Source organism: Canis lupus, chromosome 9, assembly GCF_011100685.1.
Source record: "Canis lupus familiaris isolate Mischka breed German Shepherd chromosome 9, alternate assembly UU_Cfam_GSD_1.0, whole genome shotgun sequence".
Classification (NCBI taxonomy): Eukaryota; Metazoa; Chordata; class Mammalia; order Carnivora; family Canidae; genus Canis; species Canis lupus.
The window spans coordinates 33,142,675-33,165,360 of record NC_049230.1 but is presented as its reverse complement, the minus strand read 5'-3'; the positions used below and the strand labels follow the sequence as shown (position 1 = coordinate 33,165,360).

The 22,686-nt window shown below is 40.6% G+C and overlaps 1 protein-coding gene across 17 annotated transcripts in view; it reads left to right on the top strand.

Annotated features, from left to right (window-relative positions):
- LOC119876650 (inactive serine/threonine-protein kinase TEX14-like) overlaps positions 1 to 21,874 on the top strand; it is a 113,513-nt gene extending 91,639 nt beyond the window's left edge. For 3 of the 17 annotated variants that reach the window (XM_038547917.1, XM_038547912.1, XM_038547926.1), the window contains 12 exons: positions 1,426 to 1,507; positions 6,143 to 6,205; positions 6,710 to 6,837; positions 7,440 to 7,645; positions 8,708 to 8,801; positions 10,240 to 10,314; positions 13,184 to 13,258; positions 13,977 to 14,094; positions 17,359 to 17,451; positions 19,351 to 19,460; positions 21,025 to 21,076; positions 21,516 to 21,874. In XM_038547917.1, coding sequence (XP_038403845.1) covers positions 1,426 to 1,507; positions 6,143 to 6,205; positions 6,710 to 6,837; positions 7,440 to 7,645; positions 8,708 to 8,801; positions 10,240 to 10,314; positions 13,184 to 13,258; positions 13,977 to 14,094; positions 17,359 to 17,451; positions 19,351 to 19,460; positions 21,025 to 21,076; positions 21,516 to 21,552 — 1,133 coding nt within the window. In that variant the 3' untranslated portion in view covers positions 21,553 to 21,874. The other 14 variants (XM_038547914.1, XM_038547913.1, XM_038547916.1 and 11 more) reach the window with 14 other exon arrangements.
- Positions 21,875 to 22,686: the final 812 nt, after the last annotated feature.

The window sequence follows — 22,686 nt, the reverse complement described above, 5'->3', positions numbered from 1 at the left end:
GCTGGATGCTCTGTCTTCCACCTCTAACTTGATTCATGCCCCTGTCACAGTCAAGAGCATTTTAAGAAGCAATAAGCTTTTAGATGAACAGTTAAATTCTCAGGACAACATGTATTAAAAGTCCCCAGACCTGGGTCTTAGGTTATCCACTTCCTTCTGTGGAACCTCTGCCCATGATCATTTTCTGTGTGAACCTGGCCTATGTATAGCCATTTCACTTCTGTTTGGAAGAGAGTAGAGTAGGATAGAGAAGTTATGGGGCAGATAGGTAAAAAACCTAGGGCTAAGTTTGATACAGATATCCGAAATACATGAAGAAGCCTCTGATTTACTCATTTCCTGCTTTGAGCCTTTTTCCCCCTTTTCCATTAAGGCTCTAACATATACTCCTTCAATACCAGGTGTTGCCACAGGTACCAATTGGACCCATGCTGGGTTCAAACCCAGTTCTGCCACTGATTTCCCGCACCTCCCTTGCATTACCTTGGGCAAGTCATTTCACCCCAGAGCCCTACTCTTCCTTTGTATAAAATAAAGGAGAGAGACTCTAAAATCTCTAAGTTTTCCTCCAGCTCTAATTGTGCTTATTAGGAATTCCTTTATGCTTTCTAGATATTTGAAAGAAAGTCATGAAAAGAAGAACCCCAATTTTTCTCTACTGTTGGGGTTTCAGATGTTCTTGGTACCTGCTAAAGATGACATTGCTTTGGTGGGCCTCCCCTTTGCCCACCAGACTATGTGTTCCTAAGGAATGGCAGAGGGATCATGTGCATTTGCCAAGAAGCCAGGCTGCTCTATCTGTCCCCTTCTCTATAAACCAGAGCAGTATAGTGGTGGGAAGGAAAATGGATAGTGGCCCTGTCTGCCCGAAGGTCTGCAAAGTATCTTACTGAGAACTGGTGGGGAATATCTTCAGACACTTGATGTCAGGGGAAACAGAGCATAGTTGAAATAGCCCCCCCCCCCCCCCCCGCCCCCCTTAAGTGGAGTCTGTTAGCCAAGAGGCACAGTTAACATCCTGGGAATGCCCAGCTAATGGTCTTTTCTATTTGGATCTTTAATGAACAAACAGTTCTTGGTTTCAACGCCCCCTGGTGTCTGTTGACAGGAACCAGGTCAGTTTGCCTTCCTGAAAAGACAAAACAACATTTGTCTCCAGAAATAACCGAGTGGTTATGACTGAAAAGCCAGTAAATGGCTTGATTGTATTCTGAGAGTCAGAATATAGTTACCCCTTCTGAGCAAGGAAAATAAACTTTCAGAGCAATCTCCTTCAGCACTCAATCCAAACCTAATTAGGAAGTACTTTGTTTATCTAGATTATTTCTTATTCTGGACCAGACCAAGGGAAATTCTAGGAAATGAAAGTAATAATCTGGGTTGGCAAAAATTCAGTTAAAAAATGTATTTACTTTATTGTTTAAGGTGAAGAAAATTTCCAAATGAGAAAAAGCCTTGGAAGGAATGCTGAGATTTTGACTAGGTCTCAATTCCAACCTATACAAAGGTATGTGCTAGTATTTTATTTGTAGTTTCAGCCTCACAGAAGTAATGTTAAATGATGATAATATCCTATATTTATATATTGCTTGTCCTCAAATGTCTTAGCTACCATGTCATAAAAATGAGCTTTGGGCAGCTTAGCTTTCTTAGGATTTGTTCAGCAAGATTGTGAAGGATTGTGAAAAGGAGTCATTATCTGTATTCAGATCCTGACTCTGCCTTTCCATCTCTGTAACCTTGGTCAGGTTTCTCAACCCCTCTCTTCTGTTTCTCCATTTGTAAGATTCCAGGAACAAGAATACTTACAGAGAGTGCTGACATAGAAATTGAAAGTAATAACATAACTCCTGGCATTTAATGCAGAGAAATGTTCATATAAACCACATATATAGGGGCACCTAGGTGGTGCAGTTGATTGAGCATCTGACTCTTGCTTTCCACTCAGGTTGTGAGGATCTTGAGATCGAGTCCCTGGTCAGGCTCCACGCTCAGCTTGGAGTCTGCTGGGAATTCTCTCTCCCTGTCCCTTTGCCTCTCCTGCTTGTGCTCAAGCTTTCTCTCACTCTCTCTCAAATAAATAAATAAATAAATCTTTAAAAAAAAAAAAACCCAAATACATGAATGTTTATAGCAACTTTATTTATTTATTTTAGTTTTGCAACTTTATTTGTAATAACCAGAAATTGGAAACCCAAATGTCATCAAACGAGTCAATGATTTAACAGACTGGTACATCCATACTGTGCAATACTCCTCAGCAATGAAAAAGAATGCACTATTATTGATACATGCAACAACCTGGATAAATCTCCAGAGAATTGTGCTGGGTGGAAAGAGCAATCCCCCAGTTATTTACTATATGATTTCATTTATATAACATTCTTAAAATTATGAAATTATAGAAATTAAGAACAAATGAGTGATTTCCAGGGGATAAGGAAGAGGTACGCAGTAGGAGAGAAGTAGATATGCCTATAAAAGGGCAGCATGAGGGATCCCTGTGGTGGTGGAAATGTTTTGTATCTTGACTGTATCAATGTTGATATCTTGGTTGTGATATTGTTCTATAGATTTGCAAGATGTGGGATGCCTGGGTGATTTAGCGGTTGAGTGCCTGCCTTCAGCCCAGGGCGTGATCCTAGAGTCCCGGGATCGAGTCCCACATCAGGCTCCCCGCATGGAGCCTGCTTCTTTCTCTGCCTGTGTCTCTGCCTCTCTCTCTGTCTCTCAAGAATAAATAAATAAAATCTTAAAAAGATTTGTAAGATGTTACCATTCAGAGAAACATGGGTAAAGTATGTTTCTTTAAACTTGATGTGAATATGCAGTGACTTCAAAATAAAAAGTCTGATTTAAAAAACTAGTAGTAGGGGTGCCTGGGTGGCTCACTTGGTTAAGAGTCTGCCTTCGGGTCAGGTCATGATCTCAGGGTCCTGGAATTGAGCCCTGCTTCTTTGGGCCCCAAGATCAGAGGGGAGTGTTTCTCCTTTTCCCTCTTCCTCTGTGTACTTGCTTGCACTCTCTCTCCCTTTCTCTCAAATCAATCAATCAATCTTTAAAAAAAACCCTATAATAGATGTAAAGTGCCTGGTACAATAACATTCAATTTACTTTCCCTCTTTCTAGGCCTCAGCTTCTTTATCTATAATAATTATAGCTACTATTTCCTGAACAGCTACCATATACCAGGTACTCAGTTTTCTCAGATTTAATTCACGTAACAGTCCTCTGAGGTATATACTGTTATCTCCATCTTGCGAATAAGGCAAGTGAAGTTCAGACAGTTTAAGCATTTTTTTTAATAAATTTATTTTTTATTGGTGTTCAATTTACCAACATACAGAATAACACCCAGTGCTCATCCCGTCAAGTGCCCCCCTCAATGCCCGTCACCCATTCACCCCCCACCCCCCGCCCTCCTCCCCTTCTACCACCCCTAGTTCGTTTCCCAGAGTTAGCAGTCTTTATGTTCTGTCTCCCTTTCTGATATTTCCCACACATTTCTTCTCCCTTCCCTTATATTCCCTTTCACTATTATTTATATTCCCCAAATGAATGAGAACATATAATGTTTGTCCTTCTCCGATTGACTTACTTCATTCAGCATAATACCCTCCAGTTCCATCCACGTTGAAGCAAATGGTGGGTATTTGTCGTTTCTAATGGCTGAGTAATATTCCATTGTATACATAAACCACATCTTCTTTATCCATTCATCTTTCAATGGACACCAAGGCTCCTTCCACAGTTTGGCTATTGTGGACATTGCTGCTATAAACATTGGGGTGCAGGTGTCCTGGCGTTTCATTGCCTCTGTATCTTTGGGGTAAATCCCCAACAGTGCAATTGCTGGGTCGTAGGGCAGGTCTATTTTTAACTCTTTGAGGAACCTCCACACAGGTGGAGCCTCCAGAGTGGCTGCACCAGTTCACATTCCCACCAACAGTGTAAGAGAGTTCCCTTTTCTCTGCATCCTCTCCAACATTTGTGGTTTCCTGCCTTGTTAATTTTCCCCATTCTCACTGGTGTGAGGTGGTATCTCATTGTGGTTTTGATTTGTATTTCCCTGATGGCAAGTGATGCAGAGCATTTTCTCATGTGCATGTTGGCCATGTCTATGTCTTCCTCTGTGAGATTTCTGTTCATGTCTTTTGCCCATTTCATGATTGGATTGTTTGTTTCTTTGGTGTTGAGGTTAATAAGTTCTTTATAGATCTTGGAAACTAGCCCTTTATCTGATACGTCATTTGCAAATATCTTCTCCCATTCTGTAGGTTGTCTTTTAGTTTTGTTGACTGTATCCTTTGCTGTGCAAAAGCTTCTTATCTTGATGAAGTCCCAATGGTTCATTTTTGCTTTTGTTTCTTTTGCCTTCGTGGATGTATCTTGCAAGAAGTTACTGTGGCCGAGTTCAAAAAGGGTGTTGCCTGTGTTCTCCTCTAGAATTTGATGGAATCTTGTCTCACATTTAGATCTTTCATCCATTTTGAGTTTATCTTTGTGTATGGTGAAAGAGAGTGGTCTAGTTTCATTCTTCTGCATGTGGATGTCCAATTTTCCCAGCACCATTTATAGAAGAGACTGTCTTTCTTCCAGGGGATAGTCTTTACTCCTTTATCGAATATTAGTTGACCATAAAGTTCAGGGTCCACTTCTGGGTTCTCTATTCTGTTCCATTGATCTATGTGTCTGTTTTTGTTAAGCATTTTTTTCTAAGGCTGCAGTTAGTAAGTGGCTGTGTCAGTCAGGATAGCCTAGGCTATGCTGTATAACAACTTCCAGATTTTAGTGGCTTAAAACAGCAAAAATTTATTTTTTTTTTTGCTCAGACTCCATGTCCATCGTTGGTTCGCTAGAAGTGTTCTGTGCTATATTACCTTCTGTCCAAGAGCCAGGCTGAGGGAGACTCCATCCTTGTACTTGGTTGCTGAGGCAGGAAAAAGGGAGCATGAATTGTGGACTGTCCTTAAGGTTTCTGCCCAAAAGTGACTCACATCACTTTCATTTATATTTCACTAGTTAAAACAAGTCATGCAACCATTTATATAAACCAGGAGAGCCAAAAAAAAAAAATGCTCTCCTACTGTATGCTTAGAAGAGAAACAAATACTCTAGTGAACAGAATTAATAAAGTTACAACTCTATCTAAAATCCATGCTCTTCCTTTTGTACCGTTGGTCTCATAGGATTGTTGTAAAGCTTAAAAACATGAAAACATATGGAAGAATTTAGCATAGGATCTGGCTTGTAGTTTGTATTTAACAGATATTGAAATTGAATCCTAGATAGTGGTTAGAATATAAACAGGTCAAGTTTGTTTTCAGTATTCTTTCCTGCTCATTTTTTGGCATAAGTCTCTCTTGGCCTTGCCTGATTATCCATGCAGGAAGCTGTCTCACAGGTAGTAAAGCCCCATGGCTCTGCCCTTTGCCCCAGCCTCCATCTCCGGCAGATTTCCTGTGCTCTGTTGATTTCCTCAGGAACTTGCTCACTGTCATATAGTATCACCGGCTGATTTCAGATGGGCTGACCCTTAGAGGGTATTTATTCAATCTCTGGAAAAGAATCTGAGGCCCAGAGCCAGGCCCAGACATGCCTGAGAATACGTGGCTAGTCATTAGCAGAGCCAGGACCAGAACCTACTCTCCATTTTTTAAAAAAATTATTCATGAGAGGGCAGCCCTGGTGGCCCAGCGGTTTAGTGCTGCCTTCAGCCCAGGGTATGATCCTGGAGACCTGGGATCGAGTCCCACATCGGGCTTCCTGCATGGAGCCTGCTTCTCCCTCTGCCTGTGTCTCTGCCTCTCTCTCTGTGTCTCTCATGAATAAATAAAAATCTTAAAAAAAAATAAATTATTCATGAGAGACACAGAGAGCGAGGTAGAGACAGGCAGAGGGAGAAGCAGGCTCTCCGCAGGGAGCCCAATGTAGGACTGAATCCCAGGGATCATGATCTGAGCCAAAGGCAGATGCTTAGCCACTGAGCCACCCAAGCATCCCCTTACTTTACATTTCTGAGCTTCAGGAAGTACCCTTCCTGCTGCTTCTCACACTGGGCTGATTACCCGGTCTCTTGTACTAGATTAGTGCACTCTGCTAACAGGGGATTCATGTAATTTTTTCACTTTCTCTCTTACAGTACTGAAGGTGAACAAGAGGAGACATTAAAGGAATCACCAAAGGAGCTGAAAGACAAAGACATGTAGGGCCACCAAAGGGTTGCCTGAGGATGTTGTGTAAAGTCTTGGTTTTAGGAGAATAGTATTTCCTTATTTGTAAGAGAATAATTTCTTCCCATTTTTATGTATACATTTAAAGTGAGCCTGTTTCTTCTCTCACCAAAAAGCTGTTATGATGATGTGATCTAAATTAATAGCATCTTGTAATCAAGGAAATATAGTGGTAATGATGATGATATTAATAAGTGTAAACTTGAAGTAGATGAGATCTGTTTTCCACATAAATATACTTTCATCCATGGAAATAGTTATTTTTAGCTGCTGTGTTTCAAGTTAGTATCTCTTTTTTTAGGATATTCTCTAATATTCTCTTTAAGATACGTAAAATATTCTAAGATAGTCTTTAATTCTGGCCTACTGCCAAATAAAGATTGTTGTCAAGAACATCCTTTAAAAGCACCCATCAGGAATATATTGTTTGATTTTTCTAGACATCTCCTAATTACTTTGTGTTTTTAATTTCTTAGATCACTGACAGACATTCAAGACCTGTCTAGTATCTCCTGTGAACAAGATAGTTCTTTTAAGAAAGTCTCATGTAAAACACCCAAAGTAAACCATGCACCTACCAGTGTCAGCACTCCGCTCAGCCCAGGTAATCACTACAGGGAGGAGTGTTTGGAGAGAACAGTTCCTATCCCATTGACTTTTGGGAAATCAGACCGTGAGAACAGACTGGCAGGTGTTTCTTCATAGTACAGAGTTGTCTCTTTAGCACCAGAGCTGATGAAGATAATCCCATGAGGGGCCAAGTAGGGGTTGTTGTTGGTGGTGGTTATTAAGCAGCTATAGGTAGATTTTTGACTTTGGTGGTAGAGACACACAAATACAAACTACTTTATACTCTAGCGCTACTGAATTTAGTGCAAATATGTTGGATTTTCTAGTTTGTAACTTAAAACCTATTGTGCTTAAGGATACATAGTTTTCAGTCCTGCAACCCCAACAGCCAGCATCAAATAGCCTCTCTCTGGTGTCCTTAGTTCTCGTATATTTGTGGTTCAAATAATTTCCTTTTATTTTGATGGCCAAGTTTAGAGACTATCATTTTTTTTATATTGAGGAGCTATGTCTCATATCAGCAGTTATTTTGGTTATTAACAATTTGGAGAATTCTTGGTATAGACAGAGTTCTGTGTTTTTGTTTTTAAATAATGTAAAGAATTTGGACACTAATTGCCCTCTTTTCTGCAACAGGGTCAAGTTCTTCACCTGCCAGTGGGTATAAAGACTGCCTTGAAAATATCACATTTCAGATTAAAACAGGGTCTACCTCATGCTGGAACAGTCAGGAATCTGTTCAAACTTCGTCTGATAGATTTACAACTGTTCGAGAGAAAGCAAAGAGCCTAGATTCCTTTCTTACTTCCTCTGAAACTATCCCTTCAAAATTGACCAGTCTTGTAAGTATATCAACCCCGCTTTCCATACTATTGGAGTCAGCCCCAAAACCTTGGGGATCCCAAGTGCCAAGATTTCTCCAAATCCATTTTCTAAAGAAAGCAAAAAATAAGTTAGATCTTCCCTAGGCCTCCCTGGTGTGTCTCTATGAGTCTGTATATTGTAGGATAGATCTTGGGTTTTTATGCCTGCTCCCCCCCCCCACCCAATGTCTGGCAGTTTCTTTAAAGAGCCAAACTACCACAGCTTATAATGCTACCTTCGCCTGCACTGTACTTTTAGTCTACACATAATTTGCTTACTAGAGGAGGCTTGAGTTCTGCTTCCTTTTTGATGCCTCCTCTGCTTCAATCCATGAGAGTTTTGATGGATCTCCACCTTCTCTGAACTCCTGAACTAATAGTCTATGATAAAAACACATATTTGCATATTACCTTCTCCTCTCCTCTTTTTTCTCCCCCTGCTGTCCTCCTTTTTTTCTCTCCTCTCTCCCTCATATTTCATATAGTATAGTCTCTTCAAGAAAACTACAAATTGCTTACTTGACACTCCTCATTAAAAATCTGTTGACCTTTCAAAAAAAAAAATCTGTTGACCATTTTATAGGCAAATTGATTACTTGCTTTGGCCCTCACTTAAAAATCAACTGTCATCTTCCTTGGGCATATGACTTATAGAAGGTCTACTTGAAGTAGGGAGATAAAGATGCTTTATTCAACCATCTGTTAATTGGGCAGGTTCTAAGTGCCAGGTAGCCTGCTAGGCCCTCTTCCAGGCATCCAAATAGGAATAACATAGACCTAGACCCTGCCCCAGAGGATCTACCCATCTAGTGAGAGAGGCTGGTGTGATCCAACACAGAAGTAAGTACTGGGGACTGCAGAGGCAGAGGAGTGAGAAGGGATTGCAGAGGAGAGGACATTTGAATGAGTTTACCTCAATCAACAAAACAAGTGGCCTCTTCCATAAGTGAAATACAGGCTTACTCTTGGAAATGATTGAACTGCATGGGCTTTTTGAGCTCAAAACATGTGTTAATTACCATGTTTATGTATTACTTGTAGAAAAGATTGTCTGCATTTACTGGGGCCAGTTCCTCCAGCATTGCTAAGTTACCTGACACATCATCCCATGCCACCCAGAGGAGCTTGCCTAAAGGTACTCTGTGTCTAATATCAAAATACAACCAAAATACAAAATAATAGTAAGCTGGGGTGCCTGGGTGGCTCAGTCGGTTAACTGTCTGCCTTTGACTCAGGTCATGATCTTGGAGTCCGGGATGGAGTTCTGCATAGGGTTTCCTGCTCAGCAGGTAGTCTGGTTCTCTCTCTGTCTCTTCCTTTGCCCACCGCCCCCCCCCATTCTCTCTCAAGTAAATAAATAAAATCTTAAAAAAAAATAATAGCCAAGTTTGATGCTACATTAGATTCAAACAAAAATGCTGTTTTCCCTCTAATTATAAAAGTGAAACATACTCATTAAACTTGGAGAATTAAAAAGAGCTTTTTAAAAAACTACCCTTTAATTCCACCACCAGTTTTTAACTTCTTGTACTATTTTGGTATGTATCTTTTTCATTTTTTTAAAGTAAACTCTGCCCAATGTGGAGCTCAGACTCATGACCCTGAGATTAAGAGTTGCATGCTCTACCGACTAAACCAGCCAGGCACCTCTCTCTTTCATATTTCTAGAAATATACAAAAATGTATATATTTTTAACATAGTTGAGATCATAACTGTGTGTCAGCTCTGGCCTTTTTTTTTTTCTTTGATGCTATATTTTGAGGATTTCTTCTTAGTGGAAGTTATTGTAAATAGATGTAATGGCTTCATAATACTCCATTCTACATATGTTGCTTAACCATGTTGCTTATGTTGAAATTTATATTGTTTTCTAATTTTTGCTCTTGGTATAAGAATTTTTTTTTTTTTTTTTTGGTATAAGAATCTTTATCTGTAGCTCTGATCCCTTTCTTAGGATAGATTCTTAGGAGATGGTTTTCAAATCAAAGGGTGTGAGAATATTAACAGCTCTTGAGGCATATTGCCTTTGCTATATTAATCTTAATGCCTTATGTTTTGGTGCAGTTCTTAGATTTTATGAATTATGCTGAGGGGTTTTGGTTGGTGTTATAACTTAGCACTTAGGGGAAGGTCCAAAGAATGGTTGCTTCTGGATTTCCCTGGCCTGAGAATCTATATAGAGAAAGACCTTCCACTTTATGGTTTGTTTGTTTTCATTTTGACTGGTTCGGAGCCTCTGTATCCCTCCAGGAGCCCGGGTCCAGATTGGGCTCCCAGCCTCTTAGTAAGAATTTGTACCTCACCTACCCCAATCTTCTTGGGGAGGGAGGGACACGGATCAAGCAGCACTGAGGTAAGGGGCAAAGTAGCAAAGGCTTCAGAGTAAAAGGGGGAGTAAAACCATTCACATGTTAGGACGTCTCAACTAGGACTGCTAATGTGAGAGGCTGTCTCCCTGCCTTAGTTTGTTTTATTGTTGAGAAGTCCCAAGTCAAGTCCCATGTGGAAGCCGCAAAAATCCATTTCAGGGCCAGTAAGGTGTTAAGTCATTTCCCCCTTTATCTTTTTTAAGCACTAGTAGAAGCCATTTCACAGCGTCACATTGATGAGCTACCACCACCATCTCAGGAGCTGCTTGACGAGATTGGTAAGGGATGTTCAACACTGAATGCACTCCATGGCCTTGATAGTTATGGTTACTGACCACAGTATGGTTCTTTGTCTCAGGTGTAAGCGCTAGTACAGAAGGCCCTCAGAAGGTCTGAATGAATGTACATAATCAGGAAGGAGCAGCTTTCTAATAAAATGGGCCTCATGCTATTACTGAAACCTGGCCAGGATAATAAGCTTATGTCTGTTGTCCTTTTTTTTTTTTTTTTTTTTTAAGAATTTATTTATTCATGAGAGACACAGAGAGAGAGGCAGAGACACAGGCAGAGGGAGAAGCAGGCTCCATGCAGGGAGCCCAATGCGGGACTCAATCCCGGGTCTACAGGATCAGGCCCTGGGCTGAAGGCAGACGCTCAACCGCTGAGCCACCCGGGCTGCCCTGTTGTCGTTTTGTTACTTAAAGGGTCTATGGTAATGATTCTAAGATAAATAACAACATTTGAGTGGTTTATTATGATGAAATTTTTTTATTAAAGGAAAATTTCACTTCCTTTTTGAACCAAACCAGCCACATCTTGGGGGCCTGAAGTCTGGCTTCTGAGGTCAAGACATCCTGTAGTTTCACTTTAGCCATTAGCAGGATGTTTTAAAGGTGTTGGCGTCATGGACGAATCACTTTCCCAGGGGCAGAGATGTCAGTGGCACGTGACCTAATGAGACCAGAATTTTCCATTTCAGGCAGAGACCCAGCTATACCAGCTCAGTTTTAGTTGTAGCTGCATTGGCTGGCCCTGCCCAGCAGAGCCAATGCTGGAAGTAAATGGAAGCATTGGGCCAGGTAGTTTCCCTTATCCAGGAAAGACCTGATTGTACTTCTTGTTCTCTTCTTCTCTGCTGACCAGTCCCTTACCCTGAGAGGACGCATCTTATCAGATCATTCCATCAGTTCTTGGTATGGGCCTCTAGAGAATTTCCTGAGACGCACCAACTGGTTTTCAGGGTCTCTGACGTTTTATGTCTCCTCAGGAAGAGGGAGGTAAATGAAGATTTATGTGATCTGACTCAATGGAGCTATTACAACCCTGAGCCCCTGTATGTTGGACTGAAGGACTAGGGTGGAGCCAGTCAGAGCTGCCAGAACCTTCCTAGTTTCTTTTTCTTTACTCATAGGTCCTTTTTACCTCATCACACCTCTCCCCCAGTGGCACAGGGTTGTTGGTTTAAACTCTTAGGGCTCCCATCCTGAAACTGGCTCTCCTTCTCTAAAACTCCCCAGGGAGTCTTTACAAATTCCTCCTCTCCAGTTGCACTTCTTAGTATCGGCAAGAGAACTGCTGCTTATGAGAGTAGAGGTCACCCACACATATCCAGCTCAGGTAAATTCTTAGGGTCATTTGTTCCTTGGTCATGATGTAAGGCAGTATTTGTAGGCTCGTTTGAAGTTTGACCTTAGTGATACACTTCCTCCAGATCCTGCTGTCTTGTCTCTCTGTCACCATATGGATCCCCCATTTGTTAGCAGTCTTCCTCCTGGGCTCCAGCCTCCTGGCACAGCTGTATCCCAGCACACTGCAGAAACCCTCCCTCATTTTACTTATGGGAATTATCTGGACCAAGTTTCTAGGTGATGTCTGTACTTTGACATGGGTCAGTAATTTCCTAGAAAGACAAAAGTGAGATGGCACTTGGGTAGTTTCTCCTAATAATGGGCACTGCCACATAATTCCTGTATGTTGTCATTCTGTTGTTCTACCTCAAGAGAGTTTTAGGGAGTGACCTGGTGCTGACACCTACTGTTTTGGAGGGCCCACATCCAAAGGTCTAGGCTTCTGAAAAGGGCCTAAAGGGAAAGATTCTTTAGAACCCTAGGATATAGGTGATACTTTGAGATCAACAAGGGACTACTTTTAACAAGGATAAAAATGGATTTTTAAATTTCAAATTATTTGAAATATATAGGGCCTCATGATGCCCAGGAGCTACTAGGAAGGGCTTGCTTCCTGGCCTGCAGGAGGAGGGAGCCCTGTGCCTGTGCACAGCAGGACTGCACCAAGGAACCCTGGGTCCCTGTGTGCGTTGCCTTCCAGTTGTCTCCCTGCTCTGCTGTGGGGAGCACTTGAAGCATACTGTGCAGCTAACAAATGCAAAGCAGTATGCGGGTTTTAGCAGATGCTTGTCTTAGTCTCTTGGTCAATTCTTTAAGACCTGGAAATTATAGATATTCTTTGGCTTCTGCCTTTTTATAAACTAGGTAAAAAAATACGAAATATGGACCACAGAGATGGGGAAAATTGGAGGTTGTTTTGATGTTATTCCACACTTTTTGAGAGAGTATAAAATAAAGAGGAAGAGCATAGATCTTAGAGCTGGACCACCCGAGTTCAAATCCCAGTTCTGCATCTGACTCTGTGGGATTCCAGGCAAGGTCCTCAACCTTTCTTTACCTTCATTTCTTCATCTGCTAAACAGGAAAGGCAATCATATGATCAATCTTATAAGGTTGTTGTGAAGATTGCAAACATGAATCTTGAATGAATGTGTGTAAGTTAAAAACAGTACCTGCCACTTAGGGCTCTGCAAATGTGACCTATCATTGTTATCATTTTTATTTTTATTTTTAGAGTTGGAGGGGATTGAATTGGCGCCATAGGACCAAGGGTTCTCAAAACTTTATCAGCTGTCAGAGTCACCTGGAGAGCTTGTAAAATATGAGTGCTGGACCCTCCCCCCAGAGTTTCTGACTCAATAAGTCTGGGATGAGGCCTGAGAATTTGCATATCTGAGTATAACTGAGTATACTGAGGTTGCTGATCCAAGGGCTATTCTTTGAGAACCACTGCCCTAGAGAATGGTGTGACATGTAAAGGAAGAGTAAGTTGCCTTTTGCTTTTGTGTTATTGTGACAGAGCACTTGAAGCAGCAGGCCACATCCACAATGTTGGGGGAGAACACAGCAAGTCATCTGGGCATCACTGCAAATGGTAAGCCAACTACCCAGATCTTTTTCATCAGGTCCTTGCTGTAACACTGTCCTTGGCAGCACATTGGTATATTTAGGGGACTATGGACCTTAAAGTCAGGCCCAATTCCACCTCAGTTGCCACTTTTGTATTGTTTAATGTCTCTGAGCCTCAGTCATCCTCATCTGTAAAATGGGGATAATTCCTAACTCCTGATGTATGCAGTAGCTCTGTGTACAGTGCCTGGTACATTGTAAGATATTGAATAGACCTTCCCTTCATAGGACTGCTGGCAGGATGAAATGAGATAGCATTATGAAATGCCTGGTATACATTAAAGGGTACTACCCTTCCCCACCCAAATTCCTTCCTTGGGGCTCCAACCTAGAAATTCTAACAAGTGAGAACAGGGTAATCCCCCAAAGTAAACCTGTACAATTTGTTTCAAGGGTCTCCTGCTTTCTCTTTTATGTGCCCTTTCTTTCCTTTGCTTCCTCTGTCTCTCTTGAGTCTTGGCACAGGTCAGGTTTCCTGTCACCTGGCACCAGAGAGCTCCCAAGACCCCACAAGCAGCTGCTGTGAATGCAAGAACCCTGAGACTGCCACCTGATCCCTGGCTCTCCTGGGAAGAAGTAGTACAATGCATACTTCAGGGACTACTGATTAGTGTTAATTTTTGCACTCCATTTTAAGGCAGGCTTTCTCAATTGTTTTTTGATGTTGTTCTAATAAAGTTAAGGCTTTCAACTGTTTTTAGATGAAAGGCATTTAGAAGACGAAGAAGCTAACAGTAAAAAAGAAGATAGTAGTATGCTTTGGACCAGAGAAACTCAGGATCTAGGAGAGGACACAGAAAGGTAACATAAAAAAGCTAGACTTCTAAAAGTATTTAATATACTGTATTAGTTTGTATTAGTTTCTCTTCTGATATTGACAAAATAGATGGGAAAAAGGTCTCTCTTCATATTATCCTAACAGCCCCTATTCCTAAAAGATTTTTTAATTGTAATTGTGATAAGATACATAATAACATAAAATTTTCCAGTGTACAGTTCTGTAGTGTTAAGTATATTCAATTATTGTACAATCAATCTCCTGACTTTTTCATCTTACAAAACTGAAGTTCTATATTCATTAAAAACCAACTGCCCATGGGCAGCCCAGGTGGCTCAGCGGTTTAGTGCTGCCTTCAGCCCAGGGCCTGATCCTGGAGACCCAAGATAAGAGTCTCACGTCAGGCTCCCTGCATGGAGCCTGCTTCTCCCTCTGCCACGCTCTCTCTCTCTCTCTCTCTCATTAATAAATAAATAAAATCTTTAAAAAAAATTAGAAAAACCCCAACTGCCCATTTCCCCCTTTCCTCAGTTCCTAGCAACCACTATTCTACTTTCTGTTTCTATGAGTTTGACTCCTCTTGTTACCTCATATAAGTGAAGTCATACAGTATTTTTCTTTTTGTAATTGGTTTATTTCACTTAGCATAATATCCTTGAGGTTCATCCATGGAACATGTCAGAATTTCCTTCTTTTTTAAGACTGAATTCCAAAAAAAAAAAAAAAAAAAAAAAAAAAAAAAAAAAGACTGAATTCCAGCTCATGCCTGTGTGTGTGACATTTTGTTTATCAATTCATTCATTTTGTGGTAGACACTAAGTTGACTCCACCTTTTTCCTATTGTGAATAATGCTTCTATACAAATATCTCTTCTGGACATCTTGCTTTAAATTATTTTGGATATGTACCCTGAAGTGGTATTGCTGGATCACATGGTAAATCTATTTTTAATTTTTTGAGGAAATACCATACTGTTTTCCACAGCAGCTGCACCATTTTACATTCCTACCAACAGTGCACACAGGCTCCAGTTTCTTTATATCCTTGCCAATACTTGGTATTTTCTGTTTTTTTTTTTTTTTTTTTTTTTTTTTTATAGTAGCCACTCTAAAAGAATGAATATGAGGTAATATCTCATTGAGGTTTTAACTTGCATTTCCCCAGTGATAAGTGATGTTGAGCGCCTTTTCATATGTCTATGGCCGTTTGTATATTTTCTTTAGAGAAATAACTATTCAAGTCCTTTGCCCATTTTTAATAGGATATTTTTCCTAAGTTTTTTGTTTTTGTTTGTTTTTACTTCATTTTGTGAGGCAAACATAGGTTTCAGCTTCTTTTAAAAATGTTTCAATTAAAGGCCTTGGAAGAGAATTTTTAGATATTTGTAGCCAAATTTAAAAAAATGGGGGCAATCATCCAGACAGTTGAGTCTAAAAATGCAAGTTTGCCTCAAGAAACCCAATTCTCTTCCTGACTCAGAACTCTCCTTTGACTTGTGCTATAAGATAAACCACTTCAGCTCACCTCCTGTATCTTCTGACTTCTCTTGCCTTGTCCTAACTGTCATTCGGGGCCAGGACTGGTATGAGGTGAATGAGATGCACACACTCCTTGGGCACAAAATTGAAGGAGGCACCAAAAAACACAGGAGTCAAGATAAATTTTTTTGGTAAAGATTTTATTTATTTATTCATGAGCGAGACAGAGAGGCAGAGACATAGGCAGAAGGAGAAGCAGGCTCCATGCAGGAAGCCCGATGCAGGACTCGATCCCGGGACTCCGGGATCACACCCTGAGCCAAAGGCAGATGCTCAACCGCTGAGCCACTCAGGCATCCTAAGATAAATTATTTTAATGCAATATTTTAAAAAATGAAAATTGATGCCAAAAAATCCACAATGAACAAAATCTCTAAATTTTGAGGAGAAAGAGGACCTGCATCTGCCCTTGTACCACTTACTTTATCCTAATCCCAGTCCTGTGGATCCTTAGGGTAGCCTGCAGAATTCTTTCAGCTGCATAACGATAGAAAACTCCCCTATTGTACTTAGATGAATTTGTCTCACACATCAAGAGGCAGTCCACTGGTTGGCAGGGCATGCCTGGTGTAGCAACTCAGTGATGCGACCAGGGACTTAGACTCTTTGGATATTCCTACTTTGCCACCTTATTTAATATGTTGGCCTTTATTTCCAGAATTATCAGCTCCTGGTTGCAAGATGGCTTGCTATCCACACACCAGGCAGAAATAAAAGGGTGGGGCAAAGGAGTATTCGGACTCTGCCCCTTTTTATCTGGAAAGCAGAAACTTTCCCAGAAATTTCCCCACCAATTCCCACTTATATCTCACTGGCCAAATGTGATGCATGACCACCCTCAGTTGCAAGGGAGACCAGAAGTTGAGTTTGTAGGTTTTTACCTGCTGTAGAAGAGGAGGGCAAGGGAGAAGAGTGCTATGCATAACTTTTAGGTAGTGAATCCACTTTCTGTCACACTCTTCAAGTGCTAAATTATTTTCTATGAAGAAGGAAAAGAAAGAGACCTGGAAAGGAAGGTTTGGGAAGGGGATGAGGAGACTGGGGCCCTGGGACCTGCAAGGAAGGTCCTGGGGAGACAGAAAAGACAAAGAGGCAAAGGGAGAGGAAGATAACTACTTTTTAAAGTTTTAGAAATCTTTTTTCTATAATGTATGATGTAACTCCAGCCCTTCCATTTCCCCAAAACACCTTCAGGAAAAATGTACACCATTATTCAAGCAAAAGAAGCTTAGCTCAAGGAGGCCAAGTTGAATTTGGGTGTATAAAGTACTTTGTTTGTGATCAAAAGTGAGCTATTATTACTGTTTTCCAAAAGGGCTGGCTGTGAGGGGCACAGATAGATGCCCACAGTGAGACTTTTCAGGCTTTCTAAAAACATTCTCTGCATCCCTTAGCCTCAGAGGCAGTTCTTCATCCAAAAAAGTTGAAGGAATGAGTATATAGTTCTAGCCTCAGTTGGAAATTGACTTAATGACCTAGAATTGAGACGGAGTCTAGCATTGAATTTTGGGAGGTAGCTATTCTCATGGGTGCTGAGGCTTCTTGTCAAGGAGCTAAAGAAGAGTTTTGATGTGCATTTAAATCAGATCTAGGTGACCTCTGCTACTCTAGATATGATCTCACCGAGCTCTCATTTTCTCATGTGTATAGTGAAAGCACGAGTTTGAAGGGCCTTTCTGACTCCAAATACTGTGCCTTCTTGTCATGGGACAAAAATTGTCTCAATTCTCTTTGCTTGCCCTTGGACAGAGCTCACTCTACTCTCGATGAGGACCTAGAAAGATGGCTACAGCCACCTGAGGACAGCAAGGAGCTACAAGATCTCCCCACAGGCTCTACAAGGTTATTGTTCTCCCATCGGGGGATCATTTTCTTCTTTTTCAGGAGGGAGGGCTAGATTTCAGATTTAAAAAACACCTCAACTTCTTGAAGAATGAGTGTCTGGTGATGTCATTTCATTGCTGTTGTTAAGCCAGCCTTAACTTCTGTCTGCCTCTCTTCTCCAACCACCAACAGTGGTCAAGATATTGATTAGCAGATTGATATCAGTATACAGAGAGGCCTCTAAGATTGCTGTACCTTGGCCCTGTCACCTTCAACATTTTCATTAGCCATTAGAACTAAATCAGGAAAGGCATGCTTATCAAATTTTTAGATAACACAAATCTAAGAATGAATGCTAATGTGATAGGTGATAGACTGTGGATTCAAATGGTCTTGACAGGTAGAAATGTTAGAGTCCTCTAAAAGATGAAAGTAAACATTTAGATGTGTAGAATGGGAGGGATCTGACCTAATGGAGAATTTTTGATTGGAAGCTCCTCCTTACTGTAGTTTTGTTGAAGGGAGGAAGTATGTCTTATTCTTAGATGCTTAGCATTTAGTATGCATTTTGAGGCATGCTAAGAATTTAAGAAATTTTTCTTGAAGAGGGCATAAATAGCAACTCCATGAGGTCTCAGTCTGATGCAGTTGCTAATAAAAAGGTCAATGCAGCATTAATGCTGAACAGAGACGTATTGTTCAGGGCAAGGTGAGTCTCACACTAGAGAGAGGACTCCTAGGACAGTGTGAGGTGTCTTAATGGGTGCCATATTTTTAAAGAGGTGTTGACAAACAGAAGAGGGTGGCCATAGAACAATCAGAGGTCTGGAAACCCTGTCTTATGAGAACAGCTGAAAGAGCTGGAGAGGCTCAGCCCGAAAAGCACAGATGGAGTGGAGAATTTGATAGCTGCATTCAAATACCTGATATATTGTAAAGTGAAGAGAGTCTGCTTACTTTCTTCTGCCCCAAAGAACAAAGCGGGTAACTAGAAACCATAGAGCTAGGTATTTTTATTCAGTAAAGCACATGCTTTCTAAGAGCCATAGCTATCTGATAGAGAAAATAGCTGTCTTTATGCTTACTTGACTAATAATTCCTCCCACTCAAGCACAGGCTAGACATCACTGGGCCTGGGCATTTGGTTGGAGGTGGAAGAGACCCTGAAGGCTTCCTTTAATTCTAGAGCCTATGATTCTATTAGTGATGAGAGGTTAGGAGGAAAAAAGTTGTTTTTGCTCTAGCTGGCTTTATTTTCTCTCTTGTTTTACATATTTTGTTTTGAATATTTAGCAAATGAAAACAAGAAAAATCTCTAAACAGTGTCAAATTGGTTGAGCCAGAATCTGTTGAGCGCTGACCGTGAGCCAAGTGCTATGCTGGAAAAACAAGGGATAGGATGTTTCTTCCCTTAAGGAGCTTACAGTTTAGTGGGGGAGATGCTTTCTGCTTACCAGTTTGGCAAACATGGTCTTAAATCATTAGATACTTCAATTAGAGGTACTTCAGAGAGAGTTTCAGGAAATAAAATAAGGTAATAAAATAAGTGGTGGTTATAAAAAGGACACCAATTAGAACATAAGTGAAATGCTTTGTTGGCAAGGGTGGATAATATAGCCTGAAGGTTGAGAGCAGAGTCTGAGACAGACTGCTTGGGTCAGATCCCAATTCTAGGATTTACAAGGCCTATAACTTAACCTCTCTGTGCTTCAGTTTCCTTATCACTTAGTGGGGATGGTAATGGTAAAGGTAACTACCTCATATGGTTGTAATAAGGATTAAATGAGTTAATGCACATTGTAGCACACAAGCCAATGCCTGGCTATTAGTGCTACCATTATGATTCTTTTGGAGCAGTCCTGTTCTCCTGGCCGTTGCACATATGGTTTGATTTGCTCAAAATCATTTTCATTGAAGGGAGGCAAATATCAAGGATCAAGAAGCTGGTGAAAAGAAGAGAAAAGGGGAAGAAAAGATCAAATCAGAGAGAGGGAAGTCAGACAGCTTTTTAGGAACTTCTGAAGAAGGTATGAATGAATGATTGTTTATAATGTAGCCTGGAGTCCTTGGACTGTGATGAGCATCAGAGTTATTTAGAATTATTTCCCAGATACCATACATAATCCTTCTATGCTTTTCTCCTGTAGCTCAGTCCAGGTTTTCTGTTAATTGCCAATCATGTCTTCATCACAAAACTGTAAAAAGGGCAGCCTGGGTGGCTCAGCGGTTTAGCCCCTGCCTTCGGCCCAGGGCCTGATCCTGGAGACCTGGGATCAAGTCCCATGTCGGGCTCCCTGCATGGAGCCTGCTTCTCCCTCTGCCTGTGTCTCTGCTTCTCTCTCTCATGAATAAATAAATAAAATCTTAAAAAAAAAAAAAAAAAAAAGGGACGCCTGAGTGGCTCAGCGGTTTAGCGCTGCCTTCAGCCCAGGGCCTGATCCTGGAGACCCAGGATCGAGTCCCACGTTGGGCTCCCTACATGGAGCCTGCTTCTCCCTCTGCCTCTCTCTCTGTGTCTCTCCTGAATAAATAAAATCTTAAAAAAAAACCCCTGTAAAAACATCCAGTTCTATTTGCAAAGCAAGCCTTTGGCCAGCTTCATCATCTTGCACACTGTCTGGAAAGATATTTTGCTTCTAATTGTCTAGTGTCTTCAAAAGAGTTCCAAATTTAGCTCACACAGAGGCTGTAGAATCTGATAAGAAATCCTAAACTTTGGAATTTAAGTAGAGTCTACAAGTAATGTGAAAGGTGTAATCTTATTTCAAAACTATTTCGACAGAGCTTTAGGCATCATTCACAAAAGATACCCCCCTATATTTAAATTCCCCCTACTTAGAAAGTTAGAAATATTAGCTCTTTCAGAATATCTGGTATCCCTTGCATTTCTTCCCTGGTTCATTCTCATTCTGCTATTTTCTTTGCCCTGTATTATGCTTTGTGGACTGTATCTCTTGGGCTTCCTGGCCGGCAGTCTTTCCATTTGTCAGTGAAAAGAAGGCAGAAGAGTAGTTGGAGTAATATTTCCCCTGCCTGCATGCTTCAACACCTCATCTCTGCATAGTAGTGGTATACCTCCAGAAGCACAGCTCTTACTGGGTTCCAGTAACTGTTCTACGCTACTGCCACCCCAGTCCCTTTAGACTTAGGAGTGATAATGGCTTCCCACTGCTGCTAGTCACTTGATGCCTTGCCATCCTTTGTTGGCTTCCTTAACTCCCTTAACTATACCTATGTAAGTAGCCACTGTGTTAAAGGGAAGTGCATTTGATTTCTTCTGGGACCCTGATTGGCACAGGGCCCAGAATGTGTGAACATTTAGCTAGTGTTGAATTCACTGAGAACATAATGCAGGGACTTTGTGAATTAGCATCATTAGTGTCCATTGCTGTGACTGGGAGCTGTAGAATGTTAGGAGGGGAAGCCTATTAAATGTGATTTTAGAAAGAGTCTCTCTCTGTATAAGAAAACTGTTGGTAAAACAGTCTATCCTAAACTAGAGAGAGATCACTAATGTGACTTCTAAATACTGGTACCCTTTTACCCAGAAAGTAATCCAGTTGTGTTTTCTTCTTTCTATATTTCATCAAGAGGAACTAAAACCCTGTTTTTGGAAGCGACTGGGTTGGTCTGAACCATCCAGGTAATGAGTTGGCGTATGCTTGTAGGTCAGAGTTCACTGTCAGTAGACCACATGAACAGGCTTTAAACATTTACCAGCATCTAAACAAACAGTAATGATAAAGTTATTGATAAAGTTATTGAAATGATGACTCAATTTTTTATGTTAATGTTTAAAGTTATTTAAAATATAAGGTGAAATTCATTCTAATTTTGATGAAGTAGTCAATAGAGTTAGCACAAGAGCAGTTTTAGACAGAGGGAGGACAAGATGCTCCTATCAATTTTTTTGCAGTCACTGTGCGTTCCTGTGATACACTATTATCTCCTTTGACTATAAAGATCAAAATCCCTTTCCCTTGAATTCAGTTGAATATAAAGAAACTGCTGTTTGTTATCTTTAAAAAACATGTACCAACATGTACTCCTTTTTTTGTTGTTGTTTAAAAATACACACACAGGATAATCGTGCTGGATCAGAGTGACTTGTCAGATTGATGGGAATTGGATCATAGGTGGACTCCTGGCCAGAGTTTGAGCATCCTGCTTGTGAGCTCCTGTCTCTCCTCATCTACTTCAGTCACCATCAGGGCAGTGATTCTGTAGCTCATGCTTTGTTCAGCTGCCACAATAGACAGAACCACTGGTCCTGTTTGTAGCACATTTAACAATTTGTTTTTAGTTCAGATTTCTGAAAAGTGAAAGGTAGCTTTTGTTGTAAACTTTCTCAATGTTTCCAGAATGGCTTTTGGTTTTGTTGATTCAGATTTTTGAAAACTTTAACTCTTGTTATATAATAAAATGTTTACTTTTAATACCATTTAGGTTTTAGCTGTGTAAGAGATATTTCTGTGTTTCAGTTATTGGGAAAGGAACTGCCACCTCTAGGGGCTTCAATTCTGTTTAAAGTTTGACAAATAAGCAGCTGCTGCTACCACCTCTAATATAAACCGGCACCATTCATTTGTATTTTACAACAGAAATACTGACCTCCTCTGGACCAGGATTGCCATATTCCCATTCCAGCGAGAATTAACTTACATAATGATAATATAGGCAGGAATAAAAGCCCAAGATATTTTAAACTCTTTAGGGTGAACATCATTTCTGTATATTTCACGTTGTATATCTCACATCATTAGTGCGTTAGAGGAATGAAATTGTGATAAGATGAAGATCACAACCTTTTTTTCTAATTTAGCCTCTACTGACTACTGGCCAGATGCATACACCAGGTACAATGCATAGAACCAGGTGTCTAGCCTGGTTTTTAGAGGATTGATACCTTCATCGCTCTCAAATTTGAGCCTTCACATATGAATAAAAACCTATTCTTGGAAGCTGTGTGCTCTTGTGCAGTACGAGCCAGTTAACATTTTATTCTTAGCGAATAAATTATAGGTCTTTTGTTTGTGAAAACTGAATCATTCCTGTTGAGGATGGTCATATTCATACTATTCTTAATAGCACCACAGAATTTTACCCCATACAAATAAAGTAGGAAGGTACAAATCTATTTGACCATTTTGAAGCAAAAAACAGTTGCTTGTCACTGTAACCAGAGGAAAACCAAATTACTTTATAAATAAAACTTTAAGAAACTTGGAGAATACAGAGACTTATGATATATTT